Genomic DNA, 17,792 nt, shown 5'->3' with positions numbered 1-17,792 from the left:
GACTTTCTGTCTGGCTAATCTATCCAAGCTCTAAATGAGTCAGTGAGGTAGAGTAGAAGGAATCTTGGACTGGCATTTGGGCGACCTACTTTCTCTTCTGGCTCCATTACTAACTGCCTAGCATACGATCTTGAGCACATAACTGCTTCAGAGTTAAACAGTGACATGGGCGGTCTCTTCAATTTCCCTAGCAATTCTATCAACCTATTATTTTTAATTGTGCAGTTACTTTATACAAATCTAGGCAAATTTTGAAACTTTCTACATTGGTTTCCTAATATTTAAATGGTACCAATGAAGTTCAAATGTAGGGTGTAAGAAAAAGTAGATAAGATGTCTTGGAAAGAAAAGAATACTTTAATTGAAATTGTATAGTACCATCTCATAATTTAGTTCAAGGAAAGTATATGCCATCTGCTTCATGTGCATTATCACATTGCATTATGTCCAAGAGGTATAAGAAGAAGTAAATACTCAGTGAGAGTTGAATGCCACCAAAAAAAGCAAAACACTAACTGTTTTAGGTGGGAGAAAAATAAAGTAAAAAAATTTTACTTGCATGCATACATACACTCATGAGCAAATTCACACACACACACACACACACATGCACACACACACACACACAGTTATTGATGACATTATCCAACATCAGAATTGTGATCAGCCAAAAAAAAGTTTCTCTTTCTAAAAGATTCTATTTCTACAACCTTGCATTTTAATTTTGAAAATATTAATAATTTGGGAAGCAGTCTAGTGAATTTTTTCCATAAGAAATATGCGTGCGGATTTTAATGCAATCTGTCACCAGATTATATTTTCCAGATTATTGTATATACTATTAGCCGTGAGAAGCACATATGTTGTCAACAACAATTTCAGCAAAATTTACATTCTGTGAGGTTTTCATATTTGGGAGAAAAACTTTTGAATGTTATATGCCAATATTCACTTTTATGGGATTCTGAATGCTAATTTGAGAGGCAAGAGTACCAACATGATATAGTCCACAACAGAAATACAACTCTTAGAGAGTAATCAGTATTAGAAGTTAGAATAGCTTAGAGGTTTTTCTATGATAGAGAATAAACAAAGAGCAAAAGGAAGCACAGTCTTTCTAGTTTAAGGAAGAAAAAATGCAACTTAGACATTGACTATTTCTGACCTCCTTTCTCTTACTCTTGGAATGTTAATTATGTTTGAAAGTTAGAGTTCATGTCCCAGCTGGACAAAAAAAAAAAAAAAGTTTACTTTTCTTTGAGTTTAATTCTCTCTCTTTATTTAAAGCCCCCAAAACTCCCATTTTATGTCTATGATTCCTTATTACTTCTGCATTCTTACCTTCTCTTTCTATATGCTCAAGTGCTATCTCATTACACAGGGGTACCCAAAATATACAGGAGGACATCATTAGTTCTACCAAAGGAGTCAAAGTGAAAAAGGAATTCAGTTTAACACATCTTGCTTTAAGAATACATGCCTTTCAGGGGCCCCTGGGTTGGGCCACTGCCTTTGGCTCGGGTCATGGTCCTGGGGTCCTGGGATTGGGTCCCGCGGTTTTGGGATTGGGTCCCGCATTGGGCTCCTTGCTCGGCGGGGGACCTGCTTCTCTCTCTGCCTCTCCCTGCCACTCTGCCTACCTGTGCTCTCTCTCTCTGACAAATAAATAAGTAAAATCTTAAAAAAAAAATACATGCCTTTCAGAGTAAAGTTTTATTAAGGATTTCAAACTAGGCATCAACCCAATCATACTTGAAATATCTGTGTCTAGAGAACTAACAATCACTTTAGCAGCCCTTATAATTCTTAGCACCCTGATACTGAAGGGTTCCTTAAAGACAAGCATTGTATCCTAACATACCTAGAACTTCCGCGTTTTACCTCAGCCTTACAAACTGTAGACATTACCTGCTTATTAAAGATCAACACTTGCTTTGTTAAAAGCTAGTAGCCCCTCAGCTCTTGTCTTCATTAATAAAGATTAATGGAAAATGGTTAAGAGCTAAGTATGCCCCTTCAAACCTCCACATTTATTTTCCATTGAGTAGTAAGTAGGGGTAAATAGAGTATATTTGCCAATCAGCAGGAAGGCTTTTTGCTCAGGGATCCAAAGCATTTGCTGAAAACCATGAAGGTTAGGATTTCCTCACATAAGAAAAGTCTGCAGCTTCCATTTCCCATGTCTAAATACAACAGCTCAAGTTACATGCCTCCACACTATCTTTAAACATTCGTATCCCATCTCCCATATTTGCAAAACAAGAGGGTTGAACAAAAATCCCTGAGGTTGCTTCTAGCCCTTGGGGTCTATGATAAAACCAGGAGGGGAAAAAAAAAGAGTCATTACAAATAGAAAGACACATTTTCCAGAGAGATATTTCCAGTACAAACATAGGTTGATCATTTAGAAATATTTGTTATAAAATCTTGAAAATGAAAATAGGGCAACTCCTTCCAACAATTGCTTTAGAAATGTGTCTTGAAGACACTTCACAATCTTAGCATAGCCAAAGAAAATGTTTTCTGAGCTCGTGGTGTTTTACTACGTTTAGATAGCCTTCAAAATCATGTCCTTGGCAAATGCCACTCTGCCCTGTGGAGACCGACCAGTAACGTTTAGGGCATACAGGAAGTACTTCAAGAAATTCTTTCTTAAAGAACTGTCCTAGAGTTCCCCTGCTGAGTTGTGAGGGTTCTTGTTCCACGTACAGAAAGTCTGGAGGCAGAACCTGGGAGTCTGTACCTAACACAAGCCGTTTACAGGTTTCTTATGCCCCTGGAAGTTTGAGAACCAGAGTTTCAGAATGGTTATCTTTATACGTGTGGGTTTCAGTCAGGAGCTGTTAACAAGCTGCCGTTTTCCTCTCTGGCCCTTACCCAGTATCCCTTGTCCTTTGTGAGCCTTCTGCTTACATTCTTGTCACCACTCTCATGCGTTAGCAAGGGAAAAAAAGGTCATTTGATATGGAGTTAAGGTGATCAAACATTCCGAAATGTTACCTAGTTCCACATTCTAGGTCCCGGAGAGCCTTTCATCACCTGAGGTCCTAGGTCCTTCTTCCATCCCTCTGTTAACTCTCTGGACTGTCCCGCCTCCCTGGCGCTTAACATTATCTCCCTGTCTCCCGCTCTGAAATTTCTCTAGATCCTTCAGAACTGAATTGCCTGGGTCTCGGAGCCATGTTTTCCTCCTGGGGACACAAAGGGTTTCATTGACCTGGTAATGATTAGTCGACCCCATTTCACCCTGAGCCAGGCTTGTAGCAGTGCCTTGTGTGAATGAAGCCGCAGCCAGACCCCTCACCCTGGGAAGCCTGCCTTTCCACATCTGTATCCTCCTCCAGACCCCTCCACCAGAGAGAGGGAGGTCAAGCGTTCATTAGGCATCTCTACATTCTTCCTTACCTTTCACTCTGTCTACTCCCAAGACCTAATGGAGACATAGCGGTGCTCAAAAGTTCTTTATTCTTCCGTGTGCTGCTTTTCCACATCTGGACTGTGCCTCTCTCTGCCCACCCTCCCACATGTCCCACTCGACATCCTCGCTTACCCTTGAGGGGACCACGGTGCAAATTCCAGACTCCCCAGGGAATACTTGTAACCAGTAGGCATTACATGCCATTAAACAGCTAACATCTTGTATAAGGAATTCTCTTTTGGGCTTATCATGGAAGAGCGGTAATTGAAAGAGAAAGGGAACAGAAGCAGCCAAGAAGGGAACTCTATCCTCTATGCGGTCTGTGCTCTTATAATGAATCTGTGGTATTGAAGGTATTTCCGGATTCCTTTATTAGATAATAATGCCCATAGCATCTTGAATGGTTTAATTCCTCTGATGGAAATGCCTTCTGTTTTTCTGGATATAACGTTTGTATTGCTCATAATAGAAAGACAGTTCAGACAATTTGAAATCGAAAGCTGAAGGAGTAAATCAGCTCTAAACCTACTTCTGAGGGCTATAGTAGTTGTAGTTTCAGAATTTTTTTGTGCAGAGTCAAGTGTGTACACACAAATACACACACACACGAACATTTTATAAAAATAGATTATAGACAGTTTTGGAAGCTGTATTCTCACTTAGCAATGGACAGGGTGATCACTTCCTTATCCCTAAATACATGCTGATGCCATCACATTGAATAGTGCATAGGATTCGTAGGATTTGAACACTGCATTGTATGAATTCACCATTAGATATGTAACTGACTCCCAAGTATAGAATATTTAAGTTGTTTCTACTTTGTGTCAATCATAAGTGATGCTATAAATAACATTTTTTCTACCTACATCTTTGTATGATTTTCCAGTTACTTCCTTAATATAAATTTTTTTTAACTTAAGCTTATGGGTCTTGTATGTGCACATTTTAAAGACTTGTAACTATAATCCTTCAGAAAGAAAACGATCCCTCAGAAACTCTGGAACAATTTAATTCCAGTGCATAGGCACTATTTGATGATTCTGTTTGACTAAGACCAGCAGGAGAATCATATTTGAAATGTCAGGCTAAGTTACCCCACCGCAAAGGGAAATGTTATTCTACCTGGTTGCTTTACACCTCAATCTTTGCAGCACTAGAGACTATATTGTATTTATGTTATAGGCAGCATTAATTTTTATGAATTAATTCATAATTACTGATAATATGTAAGTAATGCAGCATACTTCTTGATTTACCTTAGGATAGAGCTTTGCTAACATTCCACGTTTCTTCTTTGTTTTCCGGATGATGATTTATTTGGTTAATTTAGCTTCTCATCCTCAAGTGAAATGTGGATTTTATAGCACAGATCATTCATTTGTATATTCTTAAATGGCTTCTACAGATTAACATGTTCTAAATACAGTTGATGGTAGAGCACTCATTCTCCTGCCTAAATTATTCATGTTTGGGGGAGGCTTTCAGGCAAGTGTCTGATTTTACTTTTCCACGTGAGTTGTTGCCTCAGTGCATTTTACACAAAGGAAACAAAGCGGAAAATGTTGGAACTTGGTGAAAACAAATCCCAGGTGCACACGAATAAAGAAGGGTAGAGGAAAAGGAGAAGCATATGGGAAGAAGAGCAGAAAGGAACAGATGCCAGATGGAAGGAGTCAATGGAAAAAGCTGCCTAGAGTGCAGAAATGGAAAAGTCAAAATGTGGGGGGAGACCTTTCCATTTCTCAAAGCAGGAAGAATTCCAGTACTAGCGTGAGTCACTTGAAAACTGAGTGGTTTATATTAGTCATCGGGAGGAGCCATTTTTTTTTCCTACCAGAAACATCAAGAATCATTGACTGCAACACTACAGAAAAGCAATCCATTCCACTGTATGTTTCATGCCAAAAGTCTCAGAATCCCATGAGGAAATACACATAGGGCTAAATGCTGTCTACCCTCAAAATTGCCATCAAAATGGCCCCATTATATGGTTCATAAAAGTAGAGAGCTAGATTTTTACTGAGGACTACTAGATGGTTCAGTATAGCTTTACCTACTATGGAACGAACCAAACCAATGTACTTTCAGTGGGATTGTTAGACTCAACAAGCACCTTTCTATATATTTTGACTTAGTGTCTCCTGCTGCTTTTCAGGTCTCATTTGGAAGCCAGTTCTGACCAATGGAAGCGTTTGCACCTTTCTCTTCAGGAACTTCTGGTATGGCTCCAGCTGAAAGATGATGAGTTAAGCCAGCAGGCACCCATCGGAGGCGACTTTCCAGCAGTTCAGAAGCAGAATGATGTACACAGGGTAGGACATTTTTAAGACAGGTGCCTTGCACCAAGTAAACTTTTTTAGGGATGGTTTTGAAATGCGTTTTTGATTGAAATTAGGTTGACGAGAAATCTTCAGTTTGTTAGTCCAGGGGTCAATTATAAGTAATCCAAGCCATTGTTATTTTAAATGTCAAAAGTGTCCACGTGAATAATAGCCTCTAAGAATTTGCCCTTCTCTTTTAGCGATTTTTAAAGACATTTTGTTATGGGAAATATAAAACATACCAAATCGGAGCGAATCCTATAATGAGGAGCCCTGTACCCATCAAGACTTCAACAATTATCAGCTCATAGCTGATCTTACTTCTTCTAGACCACTACCGGTCCTCTATTATTTTGAAGTAAATATAAGGCATGGCCCATTTAATTCATAAATAATTGAGAAATATCTCAAAAGATAAGGATACACTCCTTCAAAGAGACCACATGGCTACTATAGTGCTTTTTAAGTGTCAATAGTTTTATTCTAACAAATATCCCAGCATTATTCAAGTTTCCACTTTTAACACACACATCTTAAATATTTTAACATATTTTTTTGTTTAAATGAGAATTGAAATAAGGGTCACACATTGTATTTGGTTAATTTGTCTCTTAAATACATTTTGTAAAAATGTTTATTTTGAAATAAGTATAGATCCACAGTGATTTGTAAAAATTGTACAGGTTCCGTATGCCTTTCATCCAGTTTGCTCTAATGGTTACATTTTACATAACTATAAGACCATAAATATTGTCATTTCAATAGACACTGTAAAAAGGTACAGTTACAGCGTGGATCAATTCAGACTAGCCACATTTCAAGCACACAGTAGCCCATGTGACTCAGGGCTGCCATATTGAACAGTACAGTTCAAAAGGTTTGATCAGATTCAGGTTTGACTTCTTTTGGTAAGACTGTTTCATAAATGATTGTGTATTCTTACATCATCGGGAGGTGTATAATGTCTTGCTTTCTCTTTTACATGTGTGATTTTGGCAGCTGTTCATGATCAATGACTAGGGGTTACAATATGATAATTGCCTATTTCTATAATTTCGTCTTCATTTATTAGCCAGAGGACTTCGGTGGAAAAAAAGTCATTCATCTATTATTTGGGCACCCAGTATACAGTTCATATATGATAGGCAGGATACTTTCCCAGCCTTCAGAATAACAAGTTGTTTACTAGAAACCTCTAACAGTGACCAATTGTTTCTCTCTCTCCCTCTCTCTCTCTCTCTCTCTCTGTTTTGCTCTTTCTTGTATTTCCATTTTCTCTATTGGGCTCTGAGTGGGGAAGTCAGAGATTTGGTCTTGCTCATCTTCAAGACCCTCATACCTAGTGAAGTGTCTGGCATACATTGGATACTGATAAGTGTTTTTGAAATGAGAATAAAAGGCACAAGAACAGAAATGAATGGCAAAGCAAGGAAATGAGTAACAAACTATAAAAGTTTGATAAAATGGTAACACTTTTATATGTTCAGCACTTAAAGAAAGATCTCTATGGAGATACAGCCAAAGGTGGCATCTTGAAGGAAGTCAAAGGTTTATATTATTCCAGAGAAGAAGATATAGAAGATTATTCAAAGGGAAGAGACCATGAGAGAAGATCCAGGAGTCTCTGAAAAAAATTGCCAAGGAAACTGACAGTTTCTTCTTTAGCCATTCCCCTTCATAAAATTCAGAACATTAAATTAGCTCTGTGGTAGGGTGGAATATAATAGTGACATTTTTTAAATGTTCTAACTTTGAATAAATAGTCAAAACACTCTGGTGTATGTGTAGAAGAGCATTCATTGAGACAGAAGGGCATTTTAAATAGAATGCGTTATATGATATAAAGAAATGAGACAGAATTTCTACAAAAAGTGTAATTTTAGTCTAATTCTAGAAACCAAAGATGAATCATTGAACAAGCACATTGAAAGTCAGGAGAGACTGTAGTCACATTCCTCCATAAGTTAGATTGTGATTGCTACTTTGTTCCTCAGCTGTGAAGATGAGGAATTTGGTCCAAATAATTTTCACAGTCCCTACTAGCCAGCATCTTCTTATAAATAGTCCCTCACTATCCCTGGTTATTGGCTTTTGTTAGTTGTTAACAGTGGTAAAATGTCAGTACTTATTCTCAGTCGTTTTACGCAGGAATCCCATGACTAGTTACATGCTTTTGGGAGAGTGTGAAGCTAGAGTTAAACGGTTGACATGCACCGGACTGAAATGAGTTAAGCCCCACTTGGCTAGTGGGCTTGTTCAGATACCCATCTGTTACCCTTCTTTGACTTCTCAGGACTTCCAGCCCATGGATAACTGTTCTATGTTAGTTCCACTACTCCTCTATCTTTGCCTCCCTCCCAATCTAACTTAGATTCAACCATAATACATTTTAATAACTCCCAACACCCTAAGACCTGTGCTTTATCATCTTTTTGTAGCTGCCATCTGCAAAAGCCCAAAGCTTGGAAGATCTAACTACTTTCCCCTGTCCAAACAACAATGGAGCAGACCAGTATAATCACTTTTTCAGGATGATAAACCAAGGCTTCCTTTGATGAGCCCAATACGTCACTGAGTTAGTTTGCCTCCAAAATGGTTCCTGACTCTATCTACTGCAGTCATCACAATAGTCACAGAAGTCCATTTCTCCTAACCTTTCTGCATCTACTCTTGGCACCCTACAGTGCCGTCTGTACATTTTAGCCAGAGTAATTTACGTAAAAACATACAATGAATTATGTCAATCCCCATCTTAGCCCTCTTTAGTGGCTTCTCCATGCCATGGAGAAAAGGCCAAAATCTTCAGCAAGGGCCCCAACCTTCTCTTTTCTCCCTGCTCTTCCTCTTGCCCTCTGGCCACCAGCCATGCCACCTTCTTTTGGTTTGTGCAGTTCTCTGTGTTCTTCCCAGGAGGTGCTTGGAACATGCTGGTCCTCTGTGGAAGCCCTTTCCACCTACACATACCCCTTTATAATTTCCTGGCTAACATCTGATAAGCTTTTACATCTTGGCTCAGACATCAAGCAAGCTTTTCCCTGCTGCCCACATTTGACCAGATCTTCCTCTACATGCTCTCATACACAGTCTACTTTTCCTTCTGCAGCTTAACATTCTTTGTCATCACACATATGTGTAAATACTTGATTCATGTCCATCACCTTCACTAAACCATGTGTTCTAAGAAGGCTTCTTTTGGGGAGAAGGTTGTCATTTTTATACCCAGCCCTTAATAAGGTGCCTAGTACAGGGTGGACACTAACTAGGTAAAGAAACAAAGGAATTAAGGAAGAAAGGGAAGAAGGGAAAGAGGAAGGCATAAAATCAATCAGTGATCTGATCTTAACCTTGTTGGTTCTTCTCTAGTTTACTGAAACCTAGGGCAGGGAAAGAAAGAAGAGAGAGGGATGTTCCTTCCTCACTGCAGGATTTTTCTGTTTGTTCCCAACTCAGCATCCGTGTGTACTGTGCAGAGCTCCTTTGATGCCCACTGTTTTTACTTGGGGTCTGGCCCAATGTTTTGACAAGCTTCTCTTTGTACCCTTAAGAAAACTTCTTGTCACAAAACACTCTTCCTCCCTCAGAGAATATCATCACTCTGAAGTGTTGATGAGAGAACAATTTAGCACCCTGTTTACTCAGAGTTTTGTCATATTTATGCAGTAGCCCTTTTAGAGTTGCAGAGGAATGCCTGTCTAGTTAGTAATGCTCTTGGTGGCTGTTGGCAAGAACAACAAAGGAAAATCCTTGAAACTGGGTCTCTATCTGATCTTCTGAACTTCCTTAGGAATAGAGAAAGAAAATATAATCAGTGCAAAACTCTGTCAAGATCTAGTCTTTGGCAGGTTTTGTATTTGTAGACTTGTTTTACATTGCCGCATTCCTAGGATTATAAATTGTCTTGCTCTTTGTGGGTTTCTGGATTCAAATACTGTTGATGTAGAATGCTTAGTATCAAGATGGGTCATTTGTTATCATAGACTTATTCCACATGTATTTGGTGTGTCACTTTTTTTTCAAATCCCCTGCTCACTATCTATTGTAAATTATTAATGCCCCTGGTCATTACTTTCTGTGGGAATCGAAATCCCATTAGAATGTCAGAAGTCGAAGCTATAGAAAAACATGTTTCACTTTTCTTTTCTCTAAATCAGGATGTTTATGAAAGAGGTAATTTATATTTTCTTTGGATATCATTACAGATTAATGATAACATTTTATAGCAAAATATCATTGTGTCTTATACTCTTAAAGCAAAAATATGTAGTCATTCTCAAGCACTTTGGTGGAGGGGTGTGTGGTTTTCTTATAGGTAAAATTCCAAAACAATCCACACAGGTAGTTAGGGACCGCAGGCTCGCTCCCTAACGTAATTTTCACACCCATGGGAGTGGATCTTTGTTCCCCAAACCAGCTGGGCAGCATAACAACGGCAACTGGAATGGCTCTCAGGCCTAATTAATAAAATAATGTTCCATATGCGGTGAACTATTATAAATAATTAAAGCTCAAACATGCCTTAGCAAATACAAACGGACCAATTTTTATATCTTTTGCATACATTATTCCAGCTTTTACGGTTCCTCATTATTTGCCTCACCAGACTGACTCGTTTTCAATTAGTGTGCATTATTCTGGTCCAGATATATTTTTAAAACTGACTTCCTTTGTTTTACTTGAGCAGTCACTAAAGTGATATTTATTACTTGTCTACGTCTGTGATTAACCTAGAGAGAGTTGTAAAGGAGCAAATCATAGTGGGAAATTTCTAAGGAGAACTGCAATAAACCATGAGCTTATTTAACTCCCTTCATCCAACCCCAAATCCAAATGGAGATTAGGTCTTGATTATAAGAACACTGTAGGTAATGACTTTTTGTTTGCATTTGTACTAATGAAATTGTTTGTCATTAGGCTTTCATCTTTCAATTTAAAAATCTCTGTAATTCCTTCCCTTGAGACCGTTAAGGACACCTTCACAGCTTCCTGAGCTTTTCTGGTTAAGATTGAGATGGAAGTAATCAATAAATACATTATTAAAACAGTGGACAGAAAGCCATTATTGCGTGGAAGCTGTTGACAAATGAAAAGGCTTGAATAAAGTAGTTTACTTGTTCATTTGTCAGGTCGTATATTATGCACGTTCGATTTCCTCAGAAGTCACCACAAAGTGAGGGAGAGGTTCAGAAATTCAATAAAATTATCCTGGAATCATGCTGTTGATTATACATTTATTTAAGCTAATTCTGTTATCAATGCTGGCCTGCTTCCTTTGGGTGCATTTTAGCATGTGTGTCAGCTTGATGAGTTCCCTGTGTTTTCTTTCCACACAAATAGAATATGTCTTTGGGTGCCATTTGTGAATGTTAAGATTCAAGTCAACTCTGTATTTTAAAAAATGTTCCCTAGCACCTCTGAAAAACAACAAAAAAAAAGTTGTGATAGGGTAATTCATTCGATGACCTGGCCTCTTAGAGTTTCTAAACAAGTTTGGTTCACCTACAAATTCACTTTGAGTTTTATTTCCTCTAAGCTGTCTGCTTCGCTATGTTGGAGGAAATAGACAAATTGACATCTTTTTTTTTTTTTTCTCAACAAAGCCAAACTTCATTCCTTAAAAAGGTTAAGAAAAGCCAACAAGCTCATAGCAAGACTGATAAAGAAAAAACCCCAGAAAATAAAATTGGGGATGAGGAAAACATGGCTATGGAGCTTACAGATGTTAAGATAATAAAACATCTCAAAAGTAACTTCTCACTAATAAATTTCAAAATTTAAATAAAAAGCACAAATTTTCTAAAAATAAAACATTCAGCTAAATCAAGAAAAAATTAGAAATCTGAGTATTACTTTGGAAATAGACATCTTTTTGATCTATTCTTCATCCCTAATGGAGTAAGCTACTTTTGTGTAAGTTTCATATTTTATGCAGTCATATTTAGGAATGCTGAATAGAAAAGATTTTAAAATTATTTTTAGAACTACATTTCTAGGCATTTGAAGGAGTCTTCTGAAAACTAGCTATATCATCAAAACTTGAGAATGGAGCCATCTAGGATTTGCCACTTTTCTTTAATGAGTATAATAAAATAAAATGTGAATAATTTACAAATTAAGTTCCCTGCTAAAGTCCTCTTTCTAACCACATCAAAACATTGATATCTTAAAAAATATTCTTAAAATAATATTTGTATAGGACTTTGCCTTTACAGGGCACTTTTATACATTCATTTAATTTTGAATGAACCCCTCTGATCATTTTCTGTGTATTTCCTTTTTCCCAAAAAATTATTTTAGGAAAAACTGCACCATAACTCAGACTCCTAGAGTGTATTGATTCTTTCAGCAATTATTTATTGAGGGCCTACCCTATGCTGGGGCTGAGGATACAGAAGTGAAAAAAATGAGACTCTGCCTACACAGACCTTCAGATTTTCCTGAGCGAAATATGAAGGAAACCAATAAATTAACATATAAACTTCTATCAATTCAGTGCTATAAAGAGAAAATAAACAAAACAGAAATAGAGAAAGAATGAGAGGTAGTGACCTACCCAAGGAGGTTGTTATTCATTTGCACAAAGGTCTGAGTGACTGAGCCATGCAAAGACCTTGAGCAAAGAATATTTTAGGCAGAAGAAGCAGCTAATGCAAAAACCCAGATGTAAGAACAGGTTTGGTGTGCTCAAGGAATAACTAGAGGGGCTAATGATACATTGTAGAGAGTGGCAAAAGCCAGATAATTATTGGTATTATCTGCCACAGTTTGGAGTCACTTTTGTTTTGTGCATGATGAGACACCCCTGGAGGACCATAAGCAGGGATGATGTGATCTGGTTTCATGCATCCTAAAGTTGACTTTGGCTGCTCTATGGAGAACTGACAGTAGGAGGAGCAAAACTGAAAGCAGGGAGAAAGTTGGTAGGGTGTTGAAGTCCTTTAGGAAGGACATGATGATGACTTGGCTTAGAGTGGAAATGATAGACTTTGTGAAAAATTATTTGACCCTAGATCTATTTTGAAGTTATTGCTGATAGAACTTACAATAGATGGGATATGGAATATGAGAGAAAGTGAAGAGTCAAGGATGACTCTGAAGTCTCTGATTTGAACAACTGAGGAAATGATGATACCATATATGGACATGGGAAAGACTTTGAAATGATCATGGATGAGGGCGTGTACGTAAAGCAAAACAAGGGTTCTGTTTTTGGATTATATTGATAGAGACAAATGGTATGATTCAGAAATTATTCACCACTTACACTTGACAATCTCAGACTTAGGCTGAGCCTCTTGAGAATGGATATAAATTAATTTGTCACAGGGTCTCCTAATAATCCAGTCATCTATATTGTTGCTTCAGAAGGAATTTCTAAAATTTAGGGTTTAGGTTCAATGACCTAAGACCTAATTCTCTAAGTGACCATGAGAACAGATTGAGTTTTTCCAGTGATTTCTCAAGGTCAGCTGAGAACTTAACAACATTATTGTCAGTAGGAAGTGACTTCCCCAGTGGTTGTTGGAAGCAACCCAGGCCTACGATTGAGAGTCAAACAGCTGTTCAAGATGCTGCGTGGGCACTAAACTATTCCTCCATAGTATCACAGATCTGCAAGCAGGCTGGACTCTGTTCTAGCTCATGCCCTTGATCTCAGAGAACACAACTTTTACCTTAAAGTAATTCCAAAAAATTAAATCTGACCAAGGAGTTGGTTAACCACATCTTCCCCACCAAACACTCAAAAATGTTTTCTCATTGAATACAGTTAGATTTTTAACAATAATTTCAGGCTTGAAATGTATCCATTTATCTTTCAATTTTTCTTGAAATTGATCCAGTCTCACTTATGAATTGCTATTGTTCGTGTTGTTGACTCTCTGAAACAATAGATGTTATCTGATGCAGCGATCCCTTTTCTTTACTGTCAAGTGGACTGGAAATGGATGATGATGTAGTCAAACTCTCAAAAGTAATGAGTGGAAGGGTGGTTGTGAGAGGCTGAGGAGAGGATGAAATGTGAACTTGCTATTCAATATGAAGTGTCAGTTGTGCAGGAGGAGTAAGTTCTAGAAATCTGCTGTACAGCCTAGGGCCTAGAGTTAACACTCCTGTATTGTACACTTAAAACTCTCTTAAGAAGATGGATCTCATGTTAAGTGCTGTTAGCACAATAAAAAAAAAAGATGATTTGACCTTTTCTTTATATCCCATATGCTCAATTTGTATAACCTCTCTAATGCCAGCTATTTCAAATGATTATTAAGGGAATCCTTTGTCTTTTGTTTTGTTGTTGTTGTTCTGTTCTTTCAAATTTCTTTCTTCCACGGATCCCTGTGAATTTACCTTAGATTCTTAGAGGCAAAATTCCTGTGACTCCAGTTAACCACATTTCTGGATCTTGCCCTTTTCTAAGACCCCAGCGTCCAATAAATAAAGTATTAGTGATGTGTTTGAGACTCAATAAATATGGTAAGGAATGTCATTATGGTGACAGAATATATTCAACTTTCTTATCAGAAATAAAAACACTGTAAGAGGCATATAGAAAAAGTAGAAATAATATGGAAACTAGCATGATAATATAGGATGACAAAGCTAAAACACTGAACAATTTGTAGACATGACTGTGTTAATGTCCTTGTCCTGTGCCCACTCAGGAACCATTTGTTGAGTGCATGGCTCCATTGGGATCACTATAAATTGTAGAGTCTGTCTAGTGTTCTCTCGTCTCTTAGCTAATGCTTCAGACTAGAGGAAAAACCCCAACCAGCAGTTCAGACTACTGAATTTGTGAACGTGTATGCATGAATATCTCCTCCAGGGAAGAAATCACTACGATTAAGAAGGCAGAGCTAATAGGGCCTCCTCTTGAGTAAAGTCCACTCAAGTAACTCAAAGGTTACACTCAACTTTGGATCTGACACAAAAGAATAGGCCCAGAATAAGAGCTCTCAATTTTTCCCGATTGACAGCGTTTAACTTTTTCTCTAATAATTCACGAGCCCACGCTTTCACCCCCAAGCATGTTCTGCATCTAAATCAAACTGGCTTCCATATAACACACTCTGGTTTTCTAACTGGGTGTTCTCTTATGTATTCAACGATATTTACTATCCACTGTGTGCCAAGCTGTTCCTATAATTTTTATCGTTAGTAACGATGCCTAGAAGAGACTATCTCCAACTGCCACCATGTAACAGGCCCATGGCCAATTAATGACCTAAATGACCTAAACATGTTGATTACAGAACATTCAAACTAGGGCACCTGGTTTGTGCAGTTAAGTGTCCGACTTGGTTTCAGCTCTCATCCCGATCTCAGGGTTGTGATCTTGAGGTCATGGCATCGAGCCCCATATGGGGTTCAGCATTCAGTGCAGAGTCTGCTTAACATTCCATCTCCCTCTGCCCCTCCCCAATTTAAATAAATAAAATAAATAATTAAAATATATATTCAAACCAGATGTTAGAACTTTGATAAGGTGTTTAGCAAACCCCCACATTTTAACAAACGAGGCCACGAGGGCTCAGGGAGATCTTACGTCTGGTTCTAGATCACCCAGCCAAATTTTGGCCCAGCTCAGACTTGTACTTCCAGTCAGCTGCCACAGCCCTCTCTTAACTGCTTAATCTGCCTCGCAGATTGATTCTGTCAAGTTCTGCTGACACATGTGAGTAACATATAGCCATTCTGTGAGATTTCAGTCTGAATAACACAAATACACACTTGCCCCTTCAGGGGAATATAGGTAAATTTCAGCTCCATGGAAACTGCCCATGGTTGAAAGAGACCTGTGTCTTGAATAGCAAGGGCTTCTACTTACATCCTTAGTAATAGGACCAGTATCTCTAGGTGAAAGCAGTATAGCTTGTCAATCAAAAATGTCAGTCCCTGGGGCTCCTGGGTGGCTCAGTTGGTTAAGTGTCCTACTCTTGTTTCAGCTCAGGTCAGGATCTCTGGGTCTTGGGATCGATCTCTGCATTGGGCTCTGCACTCAGCTCTGAGTCTGCTTCAGATTCTCTCTCTCCTTCTCCTTCTGCACCCCATCAAAATAAATAAATGAATCTTTAAAAAAAAAGAAAAAAGTGTTGGTCCCTGCACCCAGAGCTCTCATCCTGCCCTTCTTTTCTCTGAGGTACATCAAGCACATCAGTATCTCACCCTGCCTCCCCTCTACACGTGGTTCTAAGTTACTTCTTATTATAGTATTAATAGGTATTGGGGGTAATATTCACCCTATTTGGTTTTTTCCTATAAGCAGGAGAGGCAGGAGAAAAAAAGTCAAATAATTACTGACTCAGTTCTTTTCTATTACTTTCAAGTTTTTATAATTTCTCACTTGCTTCATGGCCATTAGGATTTGCCACTTATGTGTCTTTCAAATTATTATAATTCAAGGAACTTTCATTTTTCACCATCATTCACCTGTAGCCTAGCTTAAGAATTTCGAGATTTGGATTCTAAGTGACTAATGAACTAATGGCCTTAGGTAAATCCTAACTTATCTGTACTTCAGTCTGCATTGGTAAAACATTCACAGTATAATAGTATCACCACAAACTCACCTATTCAACCAAACTATTGACTCCTTAAGGACAAAGATCCAGTTCCTACATCTTCCCTATCTTATACATAATAGGTTCAAAATTAATATTTTTCTATTAGCTAATTAATTTGCCAACAGTCAGTCACTCAGTTGGTTAGTATTTGGGATGTATAAATACTGTCTATCAGGGGCACCTGTCTCGGTCAGTTGGTACAGCATGCAGCTCTTGATTTCAGGGTTGTAAGTTCAAGCCCCATGTCAGGTGTAGAGATTGCTTAAATAAATAAACTTAAAATAGTAAATATCATCTATCAGATAATTTTACCTTAAAATAAATGAATTTACCTTGGGATGTCCCTCTAGTATAATTTTGTTGTACATGCTTCATATAAATGATTCTGTGAAACTTAAGAAGCTGAAGGAAAAATGTCAAACTAGTATGCCTTTTTTCTTGTTTATAAGACAGAATGTTACTTTCTTTTCACAGAGATGCTCTAAGTCTTTAATAGTTGCTTCTGATTCTTCTACATCATTGTTTTAGGCCCTGATGGGGAAGAGGATATGTTTTAAAGAAAATAATTTTATCTGTTTGAAAGATTCAGGAAATAAATATCTTAACGTGTGAATACTGACATCTAACTAATGTAAAGATTATTCTGTATGTGTGTGGAAGGGGAGCTCTATATCTGATACCTTTTTTACATCAGCACATGAATGAACCAACTTGTCCAATTTAAAATATTAAGCATATCCTCTGGGGCAAAATCAGTATAGCACAGCACATAGACAACACTCAAATACACTTTCTTTGAGAGACAAAACAGTTATGAAAGAGTTAAGGCTCTTGACATTGAATGTTCTTGTTTTTGTTTAAAAAATATCTCCATTTCCCTTCCTCTTAAAATGCAGTGAACTGTCATACCATGCAGGTTATGGTAAGTCGCTTAGGTACGGAAAAATGGATTTTCCCTTATTTTAAAGCAGAATCTTCAGTGGTTTTGTCATTGTTGTCTTTGTTTTTGCACTTACTATGTGAGCCTTTCTCTTTTAGGGGTGCCTGGGTTGCTTAGGTGGTTAAGTGTCCAACTCTTGATTTCAGCTCAGGTCATGATCTCAAGGTCATGGGATCAAGCCCCATATTGGGCTCTGTGCTCAGCATGAGTGTGCTGTCCCTCTCCCTCTGTTCCTTCCCCCACTCCCCCATCTCTAAAATAAATAAATAAATAAAATCTATTTTTTTAAAAGCCTGTCTCTTTTAAACTCCTTGCTACAAGGACCATTGATGCTTTTTGCCTAGAACAGTGGTTTGTACAGATAGATGCTCAAAATCTGTTAAATGAACAAATGGAAGAAGACATTTCCTTCTAACCATGCTTAAATGACATATTCCTATTTATGGCTTTTTCCATGACATATTCCTATTTATGGCTTTTTCGATATGGAGAGAAACATCATCATTTTCTTTGTCTTCTGATTGTCTTGAACCAACTATTTCTCCTTTTTT

At 37.9% G+C, this 17,792-nt stretch overlaps 1 protein-coding gene across 4 annotated transcripts in view; it reads left to right on the top strand.

Moving 5' to 3' along the window:
• DMD (dystrophin) overlaps positions 1-17,792 on the top strand; it is a 2,197,254-nt gene that overhangs the window by 1,837,638 nt on the left and 341,824 nt on the right. For all 4 annotated transcript variants that reach the window (XM_032883124.1, XM_032883125.1, XM_032883122.1 and 1 more), the window contains exon 57: positions 5,577-5,733. In XM_032883124.1, coding sequence (XP_032739015.1) covers positions 5,577-5,733 — 157 coding nt within the window. The remainder of the gene's footprint in view (positions 1-5,576; positions 5,734-17,792) is intronic.

Source organism: Lontra canadensis, unplaced genomic scaffold (genome assembly GCF_010015895.1).
Source record: "Lontra canadensis isolate GAN:19392208 unplaced genomic scaffold, GSC_riverotter_1.0 scaffold86, whole genome shotgun sequence".
Taxonomy (NCBI): domain Eukaryota; kingdom Metazoa; phylum Chordata; class Mammalia; order Carnivora; family Mustelidae; genus Lontra; species Lontra canadensis.
The sequence above is the reverse complement of the archived record's forward strand: the minus strand, read 5'-3'. Positions and strand labels throughout refer to the sequence as shown.